At 60.1% G+C, this 1,402-nt stretch overlaps 1 protein-coding gene across 1 annotated transcript in view; it reads left to right on the top strand.

Moving 5' to 3' along the window:
* Window positions 1-1,402, top strand: part of EP400 (E1A binding protein p400) — a 95,534-nt gene that overhangs the window by 47,970 nt on the left and 46,162 nt on the right. The window contains 1 exon segment of the mRNA XM_027771374.1: window positions 3-21. Within this exon segment, the coding sequence (XP_027627175.1) occupies window positions 3-21 (19 nt within the window).

The raw sequence follows: 1,402 nt of genomic DNA, 5'->3' as shown, positions 1-1,402 counted from the left end.
AGGCCCAGGCCCGCTTGCCCAGTAAGTGGCCTCGCCTTTCCGGGTTCTGCCGTCTCTACCCCAGAGGAGCTGCTAAGAACACGGGGATGTACGAAGAGCCTTTGCTGTGCACACCTCTGTCTTCCCTAACACTGCCTCTGGTCTCCGTGACGCTCCCGCCATCCAGGCAGCGTCAGGGCGAGGCCGGCACTTGGGCGCTCTGTCCTGTCTGCTGCGTTCCTAGCCCTCCGTAGGCCCCGTGCCCTGTGCGGTTCCGTGTGCGTGTACCCGCAGGTTCAGCCTGACGGTGTCCTGCCAACACGTGGCTAACTGGGGCGGGCGGGGCGCGGCCTGTCTCTGCCAGCCTTGGGCACCGGCCTCGGGTTCTAAAACACTCGCCGCCTTCAGCCTCTCGCTGTCACCGAGTTTAAACTTGGGACAGTTCCCTGACTAGGACAGTGCGGCGTCTTTAATTTTAAATCCAGAGCGCTTTACCGTGAGTGGCTAGTGGGACGGTCATGTCCTGAATCTCGCAGTCTTCGCTCATCCCATTGTGGAGATCACCCACTTGGAACGCCATGGGTCACACCACCCCTTTGTGCCACGGGGACTTGGCTCGTGAGGAGCAGAGCTGCGTGGAGGCCCCTCGGGGTGGGGAGCAGGGCCACACTCAGCCCTCGTGCACGCGTCTCGCATTGCCAAGAAGCACACAGAACGGCGTCCTAGCGGGCTGCCTTGACGGGGGACGGTGCTTGCACAGTTCCCACTGCCGGGCTAGGCACTATCTCGCTGGGGCAAGAAGTGCCAGCCTTGCCAGAGCCGTGCGGAGGGGAAGCCGCGGGCGAGCAGAGCGGCTTTTCACAGCTGCGCGCAGCCCGGGGACTCTGGCGCGAGGGTCACGTTCCTTTGTACAAATCCGTTTCCTGCTTCCGTTCTCCTCATTCACAAGTACCCTGTGGGTGGCCGCCTGTGGCCCTTCTAGCATCTTACTAACCTCTGTCTGGTGTCACCGCTCATCCTGGTGTGGGCTTTCTCGGGTGGAGCACGTAGGCGTGAGGGTCAGCCCTGGGGAAGGGCCCACACGACCGGGTGCAGGCGGCGACGGTGAGCACACTCAGTGAGCGCGAAGCAGTGTCGGGTCAGACCCTGCAGCCTGCCCAGCGTGTCCTGAGCTTTATTTCCCTATGGGCTATGTTGATGTATTTGACGCATTCCTAGATTTAAAAACTCCCGGGTGTAATCGAAGCAGTAGTCTTGAGTTCTGAGCTAAATTGGACTAATTTTGAAAGGTCTCTGAGGTTGAGGCTGATAGTCCCTTAGTGTGCCATCAGTAGATCTCTGTGGTCTCGGACGTCTGCTGCTGTCGGTGTTGTTTGTGGAGAAAAGTGACGTGCCCTTTAACAGTCTGGCTGGCGGCACTTGT

Source organism: Tupaia chinensis, unplaced genomic scaffold (assembly GCF_000334495.1).
Source record: "Tupaia chinensis unplaced genomic scaffold, TupChi_1.0 Scaffold000211_1, whole genome shotgun sequence".
Classification (NCBI taxonomy): Eukaryota; Metazoa; Chordata; class Mammalia; order Scandentia; family Tupaiidae; genus Tupaia; species Tupaia belangeri.
The sequence above is the reverse complement of the archived record's forward strand: the minus strand, read 5'-3'. Positions and strand labels throughout refer to the sequence as shown.